General features: G+C 37.4%; 3 protein-coding genes and 1 non-coding gene across 8 annotated transcripts in view; 2 read left to right on the top strand and 2 right to left on the bottom strand.

Annotated features, from left to right (window-relative positions):
• Nucleotides 1-1,568: 1,568 nt before the first annotated feature.
• LOC132172705 (dephospho-CoA kinase) lies at nt 1,569-7,122 on the bottom strand. Of its 2 annotated transcripts, none has more exons than XM_059584258.1 (5): nt 6,547-7,122; nt 6,327-6,479; nt 3,993-4,196; nt 3,113-3,258; nt 1,569-2,194 (listed from the first exon to the last, which is right to left on the bottom strand). In XM_059584258.1, the coding sequence occupies exons 3-5, from the start codon at nt 4,098-4,100 to the stop codon at nt 1,735-1,737; spliced, it is 714 nt and encodes a 237-aa protein (XP_059440241.1). In that variant the 5' UTR covers nt 4,101-4,196; nt 6,327-6,479; nt 6,547-7,122; the 3' UTR covers nt 1,569-1,734. The 2 variants fall into 2 exon arrangements, with proteins under 2 accessions (XP_059440241.1, XP_059440242.1); XM_059584259.1 differs by having other exon boundaries at nt 6,825-7,122.
• A 2,194-nt stretch (nt 7,123-9,316) lies between these two features.
• On the top strand, nt 9,317-9,387 carry TRNAG-CCC (transfer RNA glycine (anticodon CCC)). The gene has a single exon. It is a non-coding gene; the product is annotated as a tRNA-Gly (tRNA).
• A 1,296-nt stretch (nt 9,388-10,683) lies between these two features.
• Nucleotides 10,684-16,009, top strand: part of LOC132170260 (putative pentatricopeptide repeat-containing protein At5g40405) — a 13,845-nt gene continuing 8,519 nt past the window's right edge. The window contains exons 1-3 of one of the 4 annotated variants that reach the window (XR_009438946.1): nt 10,684-10,847; nt 10,930-11,002; nt 12,730-12,903. Coding sequence is in view for 3 of the 4 variants with exons in the window: in XM_059581174.1 (XP_059437157.1) it covers nt 11,165-12,541 (1,377 nt within the window). In the remaining variant the exon portion in view is untranslated. The other 3 variants (XM_059581174.1, XM_059581173.1, XM_059581172.1) reach the window with 3 other exon arrangements.
• LOC132170263 (glutathione S-transferase-like) lies at nt 13,082-14,266 on the bottom strand. The gene is made up of 3 exons (XM_059581176.1): nt 13,989-14,266; nt 13,854-13,902; nt 13,082-13,760 (listed from the first exon to the last, which is right to left on the bottom strand). Exons 1-3 carry the CDS (start codon nt 14,136-14,138, stop codon nt 13,315-13,317), a joined length of 645 nt encoding a protein of 214 aa, XP_059437159.1. The 5' UTR covers nt 14,139-14,266; the 3' UTR covers nt 13,082-13,314.

Raw genomic sequence — 16,009 nt, 5'->3', positions numbered from 1 at the left:
TATTCCCCAAGAGTAATATAATGCAGGGGCAATCAGCATTTCAAAGAAACAGCAACTTGTCGACTGACTAAACACGCGCATGGCAGAGAGCTTTATAAAAACAAAATGAAAAGGCAAGATATGCATAAGATGAAAGGGAACGTTTTCAAGCAAAGAGGCCAGAAGAGAGCAAAAGGATTTAACACTAAACAATATCTTTAGCAGTTTTAGTGGAAAATTTAATTTTTATTGCAGATAACATTTTAAAATCTTTGTCTACTTCGTGGCCAAGATCCAGTGTACATAAATTCCGTCTCAAATACAGCAGCCAACACTACAATATTGTAGCACTTATCTCTCACTTTGCATAAGCCAATTGTTTTTGCCTGCCTTTTTAGGACTAGGAGTGGCTTGTGACAACATTAGCCACTAATAATAGTTCTTGCTTTATGTTCTTTCTACAAATCATGCATGTACGAGTAATGTTATACGACTATTATATAATTGGAATCACGTCACAGTTAAAATCAATCATTGACTTTTCACTGTCATAACATCAAGTTGTATCACTAAATAGAACTCATGAACGGGTGTTGTCCTAAAGAGACTACAATTTTCACTACAAACAAATTTCTTTATAAACTGATATGACACTTCATAATTAGTGACTAATTTGCCAGTCATATATAATCTTAATCATTTCGCTAATTATGAACTCTTATAGCCGTTTTTTGAAGATTATTATGAAAAAAAAAAAAAAAAAAAGGTTCATGAATAAAATTTAACGGCTGAGTGATGTTAATGGGGGGAAGGGACAAACCGAGAGATTAAATGTAAAAATCATAATGGGGTTTGGCCGATTGAAGCAGCAATCAAAGATAAAGGAGTAAATTTTCAAATGTATGAAAATTACAAAGTTCCTATATTCATGGAAAACGATTGCAGTGGAATGCCATCTCAGATTATTCCCAACAAAAGGATATCGTAGAGAATGTTATGGGATAAAATAATGTGATACGATAAATTGAGTACCCAATGAAATAATAAAAATGTTATGTGCCCAGCTTAGTGCTCAACTTGAAACCATGATCTGTTGCACAGGCCTATTGAAGGCAAAGATTAAAAAGAAAAAAAAAAAAAAAAAAAAAAAAAAACTGTCTTATCTGCATCTTGACCCAATCAAATAGCCCCAACAATTGTTTTCATCAACTTAATGTTGAAAGGAAAGGAAGCATAATCCCTTCCATCCGAAGATCTAAGAAATGTAATGCTAGAAACTACACTATTATCCCTTCCTTTCAACTTAATGTTGAAAGGAAGCACAATCTCTTCCATCTGAAAATCTAAGAAAAATAATGCTAGAAACTACATTATTGTCCCATCATAATCACTGCCTACTAACATAATGGGATTAGCTACCGTTAAAAAATTGAAATAAAAAGAAGTTCAAAGATTGATTAGTTCGGCCACGTCAAAAGAGTATAATCTGTCAAAAAGGTATAATAAAAGTGTGCTTTCTAGATGATCAAAATGCTCAGGAGATCTGGTAGAGAGTATCCAAAAAATATTCAAAAATGAATGAGTCTTCATTACAGAAGAAGGCCTTTTATTGATAGTCTTCCTTCCGAAGAACAGAACAAGATACTTTTTGCTTGTCAATACATTGAAAAAAAAAAAAAAAAAAACCCTCTAAAGCACAGATTGGTTTAAATAAAACACACTGGCAAATCTTAATTAAGTACGAGTTTGGGATAGCTATGATGGCTCAAAACCATTACCGCCGGAGATTTTTCGGCATATAAGAACACCAATAATGACGGAGACAAGGGCCGACAATGCTCCCTGCCGGGAAAGCCCAAACTCAGTCCATGTCAGGGGCTTTGTGACCTCATATAATACCTTCCTAAACTGTTCATTCAAGTCCTCTAATGATCCAGTATTGTCAATCACTATGTCTGCCTTAGTCCTTTTTAAATCCAGAGACATCTGAGCATTTATCCTGTTTCCAGCATCCTCCTCGCTTGTTCTATCTCTTGCCATGAGTCGTCTAAGTTGTGTTTCAGGGTCAACCCATACAACGATAATGGGCTTCGTCCATTTCTCCATCTTGGCCTCGAACAACAAAGGGACATCAAGAACAATAACCTTAAACCCTTTCATCCATAACTTCACAATTTCCCAGAAGATACCAGAGGATATATACGAAGCCAATAGCCTTTAAGAAGAACAACAGCCAAATTTCAGAACCGATTGATATGCAATTTCTGTGAAAGAGTAGTTCAATACAAATCTCCAATAATGCATATTACCAAGAACATTGTGGCAAATTAAGGCAATGTAGATAATACTAATTGGCGTAACTTATCCATATATAAAGATATTATACTCCTAAAACTTGACCTGGACAAATGAAAATCATAGCATGTAGAACTTCAAGGGCATCATTTCATGATTAAAATTCGCTTCCAATGGCCACCAAAAACAAAAATTAACAAGTGACCTGCTTGGTAATCATGAAATCAACTTGCAATAACATGACTACTGAATTGTCTCCTTCAAGAAGTTAAGTGCAGGCTGATTTCAAATTAAGCCAGATAACCAATGTTTGCAAGATAACAACTTCCTATAATCTACATTTTGAGAACCAAATTTCACCCAGCAGACAATCAATTGAATGGTGTTAGTGTTGACCCAAATTGGAACTAAGTTTGATTTATTTTATGTCACATGAGGGAACTAGAGCAAAATAAGAACTGTATAAAGTCACAAAATATCATGCGGTTTATTTTTTGAAGCCAAAAATAAAAGCTCCTATAGAAATTCAATTAGAATATCAAATTTCTTTTATTTCATTTGATAACACTACTTCATACTCTACCATAAAGCCGGACAAGAAAAATACAACTAGCTATATACGATCCAGTCTAATAGAAACAATGCCATATAAATATACGATAAATTCATATCGAACTCCACACTTAGGAGAAAGAAAATAAAAAGAAAGAAGACTAAAACAAAAAAAGGAAAAGGAAGTAGGCGCAAGCCATAACCTCAAAGCATTGAAGATGAAACAAAGAATGGGCGAATTTTTAATTTTCATTTAACTTTGAAGCGCTTGCTTAATTATCAGTACCGATTAAGAAGTTGGCGCTTTGCAGGATCAGAGAACACGATTTGGCCCAATCTAGGCCTATCGACTTCTCCATCAGCTTGTAAAATGTCCTCTCCAAATGCTGCAACAACCTTTTTCCAGCCACCAGTGCCTCTCTTTAACACATCCTGGAAACAAAATCCAGTATAAAATCTATGCAAAAAGACCAGAAACCACCAAAAAGGTTGAGACTTGCTAGCAACTTAAGGCGTTAAAACAAGAAACAGAAATTTTTTACCAAGCTTATCAACATGAAAAGACTAGACTCACTAGAACTGTATGGTCTTTTCAGTAAGACCATAATATAACATATTATAACTAGTGAGTTTGGAACTAATTACCTTATGTTAAGTGTGATATAGAAGATATATTTCTAATACAGGACTTCATTTTTTTTCACCCACACGCGCATACTCAACAGCTACTAAGATAAATCGTATTTGTCGAAGGTTCAAATACGATACAATATGGACACAAAGATACATTACTTCCCGATAGTTTGTTCAATTAATATATCAATAATACTTTCAAATGTATATCATGCTAAGTTGTGAGTTGAAAACATATATAACAAATGCTAAAAGGGGTAAGATATGGCTTCTCACATATTATGTAGCCAGTTTGGGAGATTTTTACTGCCAATCATAAATTACATCGGAATCATCAATTATGGAGATTTGTTCCAACTGATTGATCTGATTTTCACAATTGCTTCTCTCATTTCTTTTTGTCTTTAAAAATTGTTAATGGGGTTGATTGTAAATAGAAAATTTACTATAAATGTCAAAATTGTTTCAGATCTAATGGTGAATTTGATGAGAGAGAGAGAGAGAGAGAGGCAGAAGAAGAAAGAGGAACATACACGAGCGACGATGTCGGCATCAACAATGGGGATGCCATGGGACTTGAAGAGATTGGAGACAGTGCTCTTTCCCGAAGCAATTCCACCAGTTAGTCCAACGATTCTCATTCTTTTGCCAAGCTGTGCTATGAGAGGGTTTCGGATTCTTCTTGTTATATAGCTCTACTGGGTCCAGTTTTTTAGTTACTCACTAGCAACAAGGACCTGCAAACAATTATTAAGGTTCCCACAGTCATATATAATATATAAGAAGAATTATACACAAGGTGCCAATTTCACTTTTTAAACGCTGTGGAACCATTTCATCATAACAATTCTCACATATAACATTGATAAAAACCAATCCTTTCCATTACCAATTCTTGCCCATCACATAAATAAAATCAACACAAAATTTCATAATGGCACCATTATGACATTAGCATCCCATTCATCACAACATTCTGCCAAAAAAGGTAGCTTGACTCACCATTTTTAACATGGATCCATAAACATATTAGCACTCTTTTGAAAGTAACGAATAATGAGATATATAAGTATATGAAAACACCCAAATAAAAATTTATTACCAACTTTCATTTTCTTTGATGTGCTTTTCTGTATAAATTAATGGCACTCTTTCTGGTTTTTCCAGTAGCTCATGTGGGTTGAGATAAGTAGATGCTTTGTCTCTATAGCTATTTGTCATTGTTATAGAAGCTCTGAGTAAAATGTTATTTGCCACTGTAGATGGGGGCTGTACAGGAACATTGGTATGCTTCATATTTCTCAGCTTCTAATTGTGGCTGTCTCCTTGCCATTTGATGAGGCAAACCCAAAAATCTAAGCCATCTGCGTGCCTTATTCTTATGCTTCAAAACAGTTTCTGATTTGAAAATTAACTTGAATAAGTCAAAATTGGTTCCTGTGAGTAATGTCAATAATGTTGATAGCCTGGCCAGTAATTTGGGATACACGGTGTCTTCTTTGCCTTTAAAAGCATCTTGGCCTTCCGTTAGGAACTCCTTTTAAGGCCAAATATATTTGGAATTGTGTTACTGAAAAGATTGAGCATCATTTAGCCGCTTGAAAGAGGATGTACTTGTCTAAGGGTGGAAGAATTACCTTAATAAAGAGTACCCTGGTCAATTTTCCTACATATTTCTTGTCTCTTTTTCTCTTCCTGCTAGTGTTGGCAATCGCATAGAAAAACAACATGCAAGAGAAAAGAAAATCCAGCAACTACAAGTCTTAATTTCAGCTTAAACTCTTCAAAATTTAAGAGTCCATTAACCAAGAGAGTTTACTTCCATCAAATTTTGATCAATAAAATATTCATGCAAATCTCTAAATCTTTCAACTCCTAGCACCATTCTAAAAATCCTAAACAGAATCACCACACAAGCTGTCATTGCAACTCTTTGTTCACCCTTGCAAAGGTTCCATGTTCACTTTGTACTAAATCCAACAGAACAATGCACTTGCAGCATCACATTCTATAATGCTAACAAGTTGTTTTGCACCCATTTAAGCAACCATATATCTAAGTCAATGCAAGCTGCTCTGTGAGAATTGTAACATAACTAATAGCAGACACCTAAAACACATTTCAATCCGTAAAAAGAACCTTGCCACAACTTTGGACGTTAACTCCCTTGTTAGTATTTTTGTCGTAAAGCCATGAACAGAATCTAGTTACTACTAATAAAGTATGTGTTATCCCACAAAAGCAACTAACAAATATGACCAAATTAACAACGATTTTAACCCATTTGTGGCATGTCCAAAGATTTATATCATATACATAAAACACATTAAACTAGAAAAGGTTTATCCATTAAAGATTAGCATAACACACACACACACACATAGATAGTAACAACAACAAAAAATGATCGAACTCAGTAATGCCTAAAAGATATCAAAATCACAAATTTTTTATCTACCCAATACAACAGATCTGCCGTTAGTTATCACAAACCATATATAAATTTCATTGTTCATCATTTAATGCAAAAATCAGAAAGCAAGAACACACTCAAGAACCAAAGCAAAACATTTTACAAAAGAGAATACATATTTTCAGGAAAAACAATATGCAAGATCAAAACTATCTTCTTCTTTTTTTCATATTATACCTGCCCACACCAAAGACACTCATGGCTGGCAATAGGGGGAGACAGATTTTGGGAGGTGGTTACTAAACAAATGTACTAAACCTTCAAATAATCATCAGAACATCGGTTACCCAATTCTTAACACTCTTCAAACTTCAAATTTGGATATATACAGGGAGAGAGACGGAAAGAGTGAGCCGAAGAGGGGAAAAATTTCCGAGTAGAGAGAGAAAATTACCGCAGTTGGTGACTCTTCTTGGGAGTTTGATTCGGCCAGCTACCGTACCGGAGACGAGAAGGGTTTCTTCTTCGTTTCTCAGAGGGGTGGGGGCGTCGAGTAATGCTACGGAACAACAAAACTTCCGTAGCATATCCGTTTTTTCCTACGTGGCTGCAGTTAACAAACTGTGGTTAGGTTATTTAAAAAAAAAAAAGAAAAAGAAAAAGAAATGGAATACCCAAAGCACGCGCGTATCCCCTTTGTTCCCCAAACTCAAATTTCATCTCCTAAAAAGACACAGATTTCATCTCACCCAAAACCATTTCATCTCCCCCCCATTTTCCCTAAAATTTTCTAACGCTCCACTCTCTTTCGGCGACACCCACTGAACACCACCTCCTGCCACGTCCGCCCACCACCTCCACTGAACGCAGATGGTTCAAAAAGCCTCTGTTCCAAGGTTTTTTTTTTTTTTTTTTAATCTCATCACTGAGGAAATTAAAGAGAAACCCATACTCGCCAAAATCCTTGCGGCGGTCCAGGAAACCCACGAACCAGATGGTGTGGAAGTCATTGGGTGGGCGGAGGCGACCACGTGAGAAGAATCAGATCGGCCAGATGGTTGGCGTTCGGCCTTCGTGGTGGTGGGCGGCGGCGCTTGGTGGTCTCAGGAGGAGAGGGGGGTGACCACGTGCTTTTGAGGGAGAAGGGGAAAAAAAAAAAAAAATCAATGAACCAGCTAAGGGTGGGCGTCGCCCTAAGCTGAAGGTTTGGCGGTGGGGAAGAGAGAACAACGTTTGTGGTTTTGGGGGGCTGAAGGGGATACGCTTGCGTGGGTCATTTAATTTTTTTAATATATATACAACCATAATTTGTTTAACTGCAATCACGCAGAAAAAAAACGGAAATAAGACCTTTCGTTGTTAAACAAATTTTTTAATGTTAACAACTATTTTTTTATTGCTTTTTTTATTTTTTAAAGTTTGTATGACTTTTAAAATTAATATTAAATCAAAATTTAAATATAATTTAATTTTAAGTAGATAAAAAAAATAGTTCATAACATTTCTCTATCAACAATGGCACGAGGCTGGAAAACATTATTAAAAACAAAAAGAGAGCCCCTACTATGCGGTCGGGCTGCAAAACTCAACTTTTGCAGTCCCCAATCAACTACTGCCACCTAAGCTAAGTGCACAAACACAACTTACAACCAAATACACCGGATGAAAACAAGAGAAAGAAAGAAAGGAGAGAAAGAAGGAGAAAGAAGAAATAGCGTGGGTCTAGGTCGTCTGGCAGAGAAGAAGAAATGGCCGGTGGGTCTAGCCAAACCCACGCCGTGGGTCAGGCGTGACCCACGGCAGACCCACCGGAGAGGTGACCCACGGCTGGGTCTGGCCGTGACCCAACCGTGGGTCACCTCTCCGGTGACTTTGGGTCACCCTCTCCGGCGACTTTTCTGTCAAATCCAGCCTCAAAAATCAATTATAATGCCTCAAAAATCGATTCTAATGCCACAAAAATCGTTCTAATGCCTCAAAAATCGATTCTAATGCTTCAAAAATAGTTTTTGGATTAAAAACTAAAACCTAGAGGGAAAGGTTAACCCTTAGAAACGAATGCCTCAAAACCCAGTCCGAGTCGCGAGACCCATGACCAGACACTTTCACCGGCGCCATTTCAGTGGCCGGAGCCAAACCCATGGCGAGACCCATGCCGTGGGTCTGGTCGGATGGTTGGGTCTGGCGAGACCCATGGCCAGCGTTTCAGCAGAGACCCACGGGGGTCTCTTTCTTTCTGCCTCTTCGATTCAACTTTTTCTTGCTTTTGAGTTCAAAATCCAGTGCATTAAGTTGTAGATTATTTGAGTGCATTTTTTGTGCTTTAGGTGATGTGTCTTTGTGCTATTAGAGCATTCCCAGCAGCTTCCTCATCATTTTCCCTAAATTTAAGGATCCAAACTCCTTTTTGCTTCCCTATGTCAAAATACACCACAATAGCTTCCCTTAATCATTCCCAATAGTATTAAAATATTATTATTTTTATTTTACTTTTTTTATTTTATTCTTTTAATTTATTAAACAAACTTTCTCTCTCTCCGTCATATTTTCTTCCCTCCGAAGGTTCTGTTTCATTTTTTTGGATTTGATTTTCAGAATCCAAAAGAGGTAGAGATTTTCAGAATCCAAAAGAGGTAGATTTGATTTTTTTTGGATTCTTTTAATTTTTTGGATTTGATTTTCTTCGCTCCGATGATTTTCCGTTCCATTTCGTTTTTCTCTCTCTCCCTCAGTTTCATTCTTTCCGATGGGATCGGCGGTGTTCGAGAATCTGAAGCAGAGGCCCCAGACCCCCTTTTTCAAACACAAAGCAGAGGCCCCAGTTGTGGTTAAAATCCAGCAAGTGAATCCTTCTTTGGCAACCAAGCTTGAGGATTTTTCATCCCTGCCAAGGAGGTGAAGCAAGGACTCCAGAGATTTGTTCTTGAACTCGATCCCCTGATTTGCAACCTGGTAAAGAGGTCCCTGATGAAAAACACCAAGTTTTTATGGAAGAGCAAGGACCTGGGTGAGAGAGAACATGGCGCTTGACTGGTGGAGGACCTCGGTGTCGTCCGGCCGTTTGGTGAGGTGGGAGAGAGAGACGTGAGAGGAGAGAGGAGAGAGGAGAGAGAATTTTTTTTTTTTAATATAATAATCATATGGATCGCTACAGTAGAACCCAATACATTGGGTTCTACTGTAGCATCTGATGGTTTAAGGAACCATTTAGGGAATCTGCTGTAGGACATTTTTTGTGATTTTTTGGACATATTTTCTACATATAGGGAACAGACTCCCTTATAGGGAGTCTGCTGGGAATGCTCTTAGTTGCTGCAAAAGACCCCTTTTGCATATGGACTGCATAGGAGGTTTATTCAAACAAAAAATAGAATAAAAATAAGTGGAAGAGAAAAAAGAAAAGATGGTAGAAAAAGAAATGAAACTTTCGCCGATTAAAGAGAAGCGCATCTAGTGTAGTGGTATCATAGTACCCTCCCACGGTACTGACCGGGGTTCGATTCCCCGGATGCGCATTATTTGTCTATTTTTCTTGTTTGAAAGATAAAATTGAAAATGCCTTCGATTATAATTTGTTTTAATAAAATATTATTTTGGTAGTTGAGAAAATGTTCGAGATGAATAATGGTTGTTTATTGTTTATAATTGGAAAAAAACAAAAAAAATTACTTTATTTACATATATTTTATGAAATCAGAGCCAGCTTTTGGTTTATCCTTTTAATTAAACAGATTTAATTAAACAAAATATGACTTGACCTTGACCATTTAATTAAACAGATTCCATTTCTTAATTACAACTATTTAATTTTGTATTGAGCTTGTGTCAAGTTCGTTGATCATATAAAAAATGACCGGTTTTTGCCGACCCAATGAACAGTATAACAAACAGAATTCTTCATCACTTGAGCAATTGCACTTCTCCCACTCACATTCACCAAATTCAGGCCCAACCCCCCACTTAAATATAAAATGTGTGTTTGGATAATTTTTTCTTTTTCTTTTTTTTGTTCGGTTACTTCAAATTTCCATTAGCACATAAACAGTAATAAACCACCCTATCTCTAAGCAATTTCCAAACTCTTTTCTTCCCTCAAAATATTCAGTCTCTCAGCACCAAAAATAAAGACAACCCAGAAGAAAAAAACGCAAAATAATATCAAAAAAAAAAAAAAAAGAGACTTCACCTCCAGACAGAAGTCTTTCCACGGCACCGAAGGCAAGATCTGCCTAATAGTGCTACCCCAAGCTGCACTCTTGGACTTGGCAGAAGGGTTGTTGAACCAGAAAGTCTGTCCAGCGGATGGGGTTGGTTCACCACCCCCACGATCGATTGCATCTACTCCTCGTCTCCCCCAACAATCTCTCCCTCATCTCCAGCTCCGCTGGCTGAAGAATATCAATGTGTTGATTTAAATTTGAGAAATGATTCACGATAATATTTTCTGAAAAATTATTCAAGTTAATATTCTTTTTATATCACCTTACAAATTAACTATTAAATTTGTAGATTTATTTGGACCCTACATAAATTTAATAGATTTTTTATTAAATTTGCAAGATGATATAAAAAATATAAAATAAAATATTAACGTAAATAATTTCTTCTAAATTTTTGGTTCCAAAGTTTATAACTCAGCAAATAGCACCAAAAAATAAAAAAATAAAAAAATAAAAAAAATTGGTCACTTTAATTTTAAAATGGCCTAAAACTATTTTTAATCCTAAAGCAGGGCCCAAGCCCCATGCATTAATTATCGGGCTGGCCCATGTAATTTTCAGCCTCATAGAACAAAAAGCCGCCTGAAAGGTTCTGTTGCCTCGTCTACGAAGATCCTCTCGCTCTCTCTCTCTCTGAGCGACAGTCCCAAATATTGTCTCCCCAAAACCAGAAATTCAAAGCTTTGTCTTCCTAGGAAGATAGTTCGAGCAATAATTCCCAGCGCTCCAATTTCTTCGATATCTACGGGCCTCAAGTAACCCTCCTTCTCTACTTTACTTTCGATTTTCTATTTATTTATTTCTTAAACATTTTTTTTTTGTCTTTGTTAATTCCAGCGCTTTCAATTTCTTTAATCTTGGCCACATATATCGCCCAAACAAGCAAATACTACTTTTCCTTTACTCTAAGGTAATCACTTTTGTGGCTATCTTCTCTTCAATTGTTTACATGTTTTTTCTCATTGACTATCAAGTTTAGAATACTTAATGAACACTATTGAACACAATGAATTTATGCGAGTTTGATTAATTTAATAGATGGTTATACACTTGGGGATGTTTTGCCAACCCAATGAACAATATTACAAACAGAATTCTCCATCTCTTGAGCAATTGCACTTCTGTCAGTCACATTCGCCAAATTCAGGCCCAACTAATCCTCCAAAACCTCCACTCAAACACCACCATTGCCCACCAATTCATTGCTGCATCCCAATCATTAGGCCAGTTGGACTCCGTCGCGCAACTCTTTAGACCCCATGTTTTCGTTTTCAACACTCTGATCAGAGCCTTCTCTCACTCCCACATCCCTCACACCCCTCTTTCTATGTACGCCTGCATGCAAAGAAACTCCATTGCTCCTAATAACTACACCTTCCCTTTCCTCCTCAAGTCCTTGTCTGACTTCCGTGAGCTTAAACAAGGCCAATGCCTACATACCCATGTCATAAAATTGGGTCATCTTAATGATATTTATGTCCAAAATTCGTTGTTGGATATGTATGCGTCATGTGGGCATATGGGATTATGTCGGCGTGTGTTTGACGAAATGCCTCAAAGAGATGTTGTGTCGTGGACGGTTTTGATTATGGGGTATAAGAATGCTGGGGAGTATGACGATGCGTTGATTGTTTTTGAACAAATGCAATATGCGGGCGTGGTGCCGAATCATGTTACTATGGTCAATGCGTTAGCTGTGTGCGCAAATTTCGGGGCCCTTGAAATGGGTGTGTGGATTCATGATTTTATAAAGAGAAGTGGGTGGGGATTGGACGTGATTTTGGGGACTGCTTTGATTGACATGTACGGAAAATGTGGAAGAATTGAAGAGGGGTTGGGTGTTTTCAGAAGCATGAAGGAAAAGAATGTGTTTACATGGAATGCACTTATTAAAGGGCTAGCTCTTGCTAAGAGTGGGGAGGATGCCATTTGGTGGTTTAATAGAATGGAGCAGGAAGGATTCAAGGCTGATGAAGTGACTGTGATTGGGGTGCTTTGTGCTTGTAGTCACTCGGGGTTAGTAGATACTGGTCAGCGAATCTTTGGTTCCTTGATTGGTGGGAAGTATGGGTTTTCACCCAGTATCAAACATTATGCTTGTATGGTTGACCTTTATGCACGTGCTGGATGTCTTGAAGACGCTTTCAAATTAATCAGAGATATGCCTTTTGAGCCTACCAAAGCTATGTGGGGATCATTGCTTGCTGGTTCTAGAGATCAGGGGAATTTGGAATTCAGTGAGTTTGCAGCTTGGAAGCTTGTAGAACTGGAGCCGAAGAATAGTGCTTACTATGTTGTGCTGTCTAACCTGTATGCAGAGATGGGAAGATGGCACGATGTCGAGAAAGTGAGGATTATGATGAAAGAGAGAGGACTTAGGAAGGACTTGGGTTGCAGTTCTGTGGAACCTGAACCTCAGGAGCATGTTTATGAAATTTTAGCGCAATAAGTCACCTGCACGTAAGAGAGAATCTATAGAGTTTGTTCAATAGAGGTGCCTCCATAATTCTATTGGGCCCGGTAATTTTTGATATGTATGGACATGTTTGTTTTTGAACACTCTGACTTTGCACCATTATTTGTTTGCTAGATTAATCACATAATTAACCTGCATCTCTTACATAAATGGACCTACAGATGCTCTGCATAGCTGTCTGAAGGAAGCAATGGATGTATCTGCGAAGGATGGAATCCTCTGATGGTTGATCTGTCCAATTATTTGTTGTTGGTCAAAGCAATATTTAACGAGAACTCAGTGTGTCTGATTGAACCTCCTACAATCAACATTCTTATTTTGATTGCTGTTCACAGGTGAAAAGATACTCTTACTTATGAAACATGTTAATATTTTGGCAATAGAAACTTATGATTCTTTCTTAGCATTGTGTTGGAATTTCCTGACCACAGAGTAGATTGAAATTGTTCAAATTGTTTCCTCTGTTTTCACTTTTCTGTGAGTGAATGGGGGAAGTGGGCAATCATTTCCAAGTAGAGTAATCATTTAGAATTATGAAATAGTTCATAAACTTCATGCCTTCAACTCGAAGATTGAAGGCAAGACACCAGTACAACTCATTAAAGCAACGCAAAAATATCAGCTCCCACACTGGAAACGGGAGACTAACAGTAGACTCAAACTAGATGAGATTTAAATCTCAATTCTTATTGAACGTAAGTGACCAAAGAGAAGCCGGCCGGCCGGCCGGCAGCGGCTAGTACTCCTTAGTGCTTCTGCAGGGCAAGGACCTTGCACCAAGCTGGCCTTGCTGTGATATCAGCTGCCCAGGCACTGACATGGGGGCGTGAATCAAAGAGCTTTTTGGCTTCTGTGCCCAACAAGTATTGAACAGTGGGCAGGTGGTGCAAATCTGCCAAGGTGAAGCAGTCGCATGTCAAGTATTTTGAATGAGCCAGCCGACTCTCATAGATATCAAGAACCTTAGCCAGCTTTGCTTCGTTCTCCTCCACAACTGCCTTGTCGGTAACCATGCCAAACACTGGCTTCAATGCCAATTCCCAGGAAAGCTTTGAAGCTATCGGGTCGTATTGGTGAGCCTCCACCTCAATCGCCACCCCTATGATTGCTTTCTGCTTAGTGTCTCCGCATGCCAGATCGGTCCCCTTGTCAGCATACTGGTGGGCGATGTACTTAGTAATTGCCCTTGATTCTGCAATAGGATGAAAATCAGTAAACCACACTAAGCATATCACCCATTAAAGTAAAATTACTGTAGGCAGTTGCATATAAATATAGACATTACCAAAGAGCTTCAAATCTCCATCTTCAAAAGCTGGAATTTGACCGAATGGCTACATCAACAAGGATATTAATGTTAGGTCCAAATTAACATACAATTAAAGAAGTTTGAGTTACAAGAATGGTTTCTTGTTCTTACATTGAGAGACAGGAAGGGTTCTTTCTTATGTTCACCAGCTTTCATGTCTACAGGCACAAGCTCAAATTCAAGCTCTTTCTCATAAAGGGTAGCGAGAACCCGCTGTGTAGCTGTTGAGAGAGGGATTCCGTGGACTTTGATGGGTGCCATGATTGCAGATGGTGATGAGTAATTTAGAACAAACAAGAGATAGAGAAGCAAGAGGAAGATGGGTTATCAAAGTAGAGTTTATGCTGCTAGTTTTATAAGGGCAGGGGAGTGGACTGAGGTTCGGTCTCCTTTTCTAGAATGCTCTATTTGTAAAGCTGCAAGTCAAGTAAACGGGGAAATTCTTTTTCTAATCTCTCATAAAAAAAACAAATAAAAAAATGAAGAAGGTACGTGGCAGCTGATTACGTAGTCGATGACTCCTATAGTACTTTGCTTTTTTGCTCCTTTATTTTTTTTTTTTTAATTTATTTGTTGGTGGGATTCGGTTGTCGCCGCCCTCAGTGGCCGCCTAAATTGAAGTCAAGCCCGCCTTGGTAGACCCAATCACCGAACTCGCTCACTCAAGGGCGATGGTTTTCATTGCCATTGGTTGTTGCTGCGTGGCTTTAGCTGTTCATCTCTCCAATCGACTGCCCTTCAATTCTACAAAGGGGGGCTTACTCTTGAATTGAATAATTGAGCTTTTACATTCGACTCAAATAAATTCTTTACTAAAAAAAATATATTTATGGGCGGTCTCCCACTTAAATTAAACCAAATTTATGGGCGGTCTCCCACCATTCCTCTTTGTCTAAAGTCTAAAGAAATTAATTTAACATTTTTTTTATGGATAGAAAGGTATTCTTTTTTTGCATTTGTGGATAATCTAACAATTAAATTAGATTAGCCCATCCCTATCCAGCTGGTTAAAAATAATTTGGGTGTTTAGTAAATTTTTTAAACACTTTAAACATTTGTGGCTCCCACTATTACATTTCTTTAAACAAAAAAAAAACAAAACAAAACAAAAAAACCATAAAACACCCTTTAAAAAAAAAAGAAAAAAATCTTATATAAATGTTTCGAAAACATATGTTTATTCTTTATGGGTATTGAAGTTGACTTTGTTAGTTGCCCCTTCATAATTAGAAGTGGTTTTCTCCTCCCACCTCTAGTGTCCACGCATGTAGGGTTGGATCTACCTCCTCTACACCTCTTGTGGAGGCGGAAGCCCCGCAACAGCGGGTCATCGAACCAAGTAGGAGAGAAACATGTGTTTGTATATAAGGTAATTGATGACAAAATTTAACCCCATCCGAAAAACAATGAATCTAATTTATCTGTGATTGTATGGATGACGTAATTAAAAAAGAAAAATAAATTTTTGTTTTTGTTTTTGGAAGTAAGATTCGAGGATTTCATTAATAAAATAGCTTCTTGCTAGGTAAGTATAACATCCTAAATAAAATATAAATATTCTTCCACCCAAATTCGAGCTCGAGATTAAAATATAGCCATCTTTGCTAGATTAGGACACACCAACCATGATTGGAAGCTATTTAAAAGAATTTTGGCATCTTTTGTTCATCATATGCCAATACTTGAGGTAATTGATGACAAAATTGATTGTTATTATTATTTTTTTTTTTTCACTTAAAAATGAAGTAAGTTAATGCCTGCTAGTTTGACAAGTCAACTAAACTGTATAACTCTGTTTTTACCCGATCCCATGGATGCTTAGAATATTCTGCTTAATGGTGAAGAAAACTATATATCCCCAAAAAAAATAATAATAAAATAAAAGAAGAAAACAATATAGAAGACAGGGAAGTTTTGTAACCATGCATTTGTAATGTCTAAATCGTCGGAAATTCCAAATTGAGTGCATTAGAAGATGTGGGTCAGGGTCCAGACGAAAATACTTGCATTTGAAATTACTTTTTTTTTTTTTTTTTTTTCCAAGTGTTTCCTGTCTTCTTTCACCCTGTTTTCAGTGCGCATGAATCACATGGGGCGGTATAAATGGCTCAAAAATCTATAGATTTCTTTAA

The sequence above is a fragment of the Corylus avellana genome, chromosome ca2, assembly GCF_901000735.1.
Source record: "Corylus avellana chromosome ca2, CavTom2PMs-1.0".
NCBI lineage: Eukaryota > Viridiplantae > Streptophyta > Magnoliopsida > Fagales > Betulaceae > Corylus > Corylus avellana.
Note: the sequence above shows the minus strand (reverse complement) of the source record. Positions and strands in the feature narration are given on the sequence as shown.